Source organism: Buceros rhinoceros, unplaced genomic scaffold, assembly GCF_000710305.1.
Source record: "Buceros rhinoceros silvestris isolate BGI_N320 unplaced genomic scaffold, ASM71030v1 scaffold35260, whole genome shotgun sequence".
Classification (NCBI taxonomy): Eukaryota; Metazoa; Chordata; class Aves; order Bucerotiformes; family Bucerotidae; genus Buceros; species Buceros rhinoceros.
In genome coordinates, this window is record NW_010390744.1 from 17,458 (window position 1) to 20,022 (window position 2,565).

Sequence of the window (2,565 nt, forward strand, 5' to 3'; positions counted from 1 at the left end):
GGAAATGTTACTCTCAATCTCATTTTACAAGCATTGTAACATCCAGTGCTGCAAGCAGAAGCAATCTCCCGTTGGTGGTTGGTTGTTTTTTGTCGTTGTTTGGTTGGTTTTTTAGTGTCTTTACTGCAAGCACATTTAGAGTCAGCTTTGTTGCTTGTGTGTTATTATCCACCACAATCAGTGCTCATGCAGCTTTGGCTCGCATTCCCATCAGATTATAATTACGTCTCAGTCTTAAAATACTCGCAGGAAAACAAAGTGCAAAAAGGTAGAGAACATACTCTAAAATGTTTACCTTATTGGGCTGCTTCCATCAAAGGGCACGGTGATCACCTCAGCCTTATACACGTTACTTTTCCTCAAGGATCGCTTGCTTGCTTTTGGCGTAGATGTCTGTAGAGGACAGCTGCTTAATCCACCCTCAGAAAGGGTACTTCTGATCCTGGGCTTTTTAGGAGTAATGTTTTTTGATGTTTTGCTTTTCTTCTGCCTTAAACTCCTCCTTAACTCATTCGCTTTGGGACTTGATGGAATTCTTGCATCTAAGGTGTTTTCCTTAGTAAGAACATTAGCTCCCAACTCCTCACCTTCGCTGTAAGTGCTAGCACCTGAGACATTCGTTTCCGTAGTTTCTGACGCCCTCCTTCTCCTGCTTGCTTTTTTCTGAAACTTTTTAGGTTTTCTGGGTTTAGGTCTATTGTTTTCAGAACTAGAATAGGTACACTTGTCCACATTATCTTCTGGTACTCCACTTTCTAATCCTGTCTTTGATGCAATGTCATCTTCAGGTTCTTCTTTTTCTTTTGAAGACTTTCTAATGGCTTGCTTTTGTTTTCCACGTGCCTTTTTAATTCCACTTCTTATGACATCTGATGTTGGTTGTCTAAACGCCTTCATAAACTGATGCCTTTCTTCCAGAGTACATTTTGGCTTCAAAGAATCTGACCCTGCAGTCTCTAACACAGCTAACTCCAACTCTTCTTCCTCAATAACTACATTAGATTTTCTTTTCTGAGTAACCTGTTCAGTTTGTTCACTCTCCAAGAGGGGTGGGCTACTTTCTCTTTCCCCTACACATCCTTTCTGCTTCAAAAAAATGGAAGCTATTTTCCTAGACCTTTTTTGCTCTTTATGTAATGGAGCTAATTTTGGAGGAATGGAATGAACTTGTGCAAGGACAGTTACTGTCCTAAGCGGTAGCTGTTGAGATTCCTCATACTTCTCTAGGTCACTAATACAATCACTTTTGTCCGTTCCATTTGCTGTAGCACAACTGTCCATTGTTGGCTTTGTGTCTTCTTCAACATGATCCAGATTATTTCCTCCCTGACTCTTCAAGAAGTCCTCGAATGACACCGTTATTATACTATGATGTAGTTCTGGCGTCTCATCATCCATATGAACTTCGACAATGGAATCATTAGCAGTAGTGTCACACTCTGCTGCTGTAGGAGATACCTTCTTTTTCTTACCTTCAGTTTCCTTTTTACAAGTTTCATTCAGCTGGTTTTCAGATGAAAAACTTCCAGATAAATCCGTATTTACTTTGTGGTTCCTTTTCCTTGATTTTCTTATCGTGCTTTTCGTCCCATTTGTTTCAGAACCAACTTTCTTCACTTTTTTCCTGTGGATAACAGCACTTGAGATGTTCTCACCTTGCACATTACCTTCTGCTAATTCTTTTGCAGATTTTTGGTCAACCAAAGTACAAGTAGCAATAAAATCAGCACTGCCTTGTTTCAGTCCTGTTTTTTCTCTGCTGTCAACACTACTAATTTCTATTTCTTGTTCATTCTCAGATTCTTTCATCTTGCTTAGCTTATTATTTAAATTAACTCTCTTCCCTTTCCTCTTCCGCTTTAAAGAGGGTTTAAAAGGTGACTTACAGTCTTTGTCATCACCATCCAACAGTGTTTGATTTTCTCCACCTATAACTGGTAATGTACCTTTGTCAGTCACACATGTCTTTTTAAAATAATCCATTATATTGTTGGGTTTTGGTGGTGACAACACTTTATCCACTGGTTTTGCTAGTGGCGAAAAATATCTTGTGATTGTTTTGACAGAAGTATCTTCCTCTCGCCGTTTCTTGCATGGCTATAAAAAAGTTCAACATTAATCTTAGTTTTTAAAAACTTAAGATGATTTAGTATGGTAAGATAAGGCAGTACAATATCTGCAGTATATATTTAGTGACAGTAGTACTTTTTCAGAGGATGAAGACACATGTCAATGCACTAAGGCTGTGTGCATATCAGCTTTACGTTTTCAAAAGCCTTCTAAGCTTAAAATATTCTGACGTTTGAAATAAACAAAAATCCCATGTAGATTTGAGACCACCAAAACTGACAGTGACCACAAGGGCTCAGAACAGCACTACAGAGATTTCATAATACTGGAGTTCAAAGAGTGTACTTCAGTTGATATAATCCATGTACCAGTTTCCTTCAGGTGTTTGCCAGGGCATTTGTAGAGCACTTAACAGAGAATCACCACATCACTTGAAGATGTAAAGGAAACATCTAACATGTCTTAAGAAGAAACCGTACCTTTTAAAATACTTGA

At 38.5% G+C, this 2,565-nt stretch overlaps 1 protein-coding gene across 1 annotated transcript in view; it reads right to left on the minus strand.

Annotated features, from left to right (window-relative positions):
- ATAD5 (ATPase family, AAA domain containing 5) overlaps nt 1-2,097 on the minus strand; it is a gene marked incomplete at its 5' end in the record, with an annotated part of 16,133 nt that extends 14,036 nt beyond the window's left edge. Inside the window, one exon of the mRNA XM_010138978.1 lies at nt 296-2,097. Coding sequence (XP_010137280.1) covers nt 296-2,097 — 1,802 coding nt within the window. The remainder of the gene's footprint in view (nt 1-295) is intronic.
- Between the last annotated feature and the right edge of the window lie 468 nt (nt 2,098-2,565).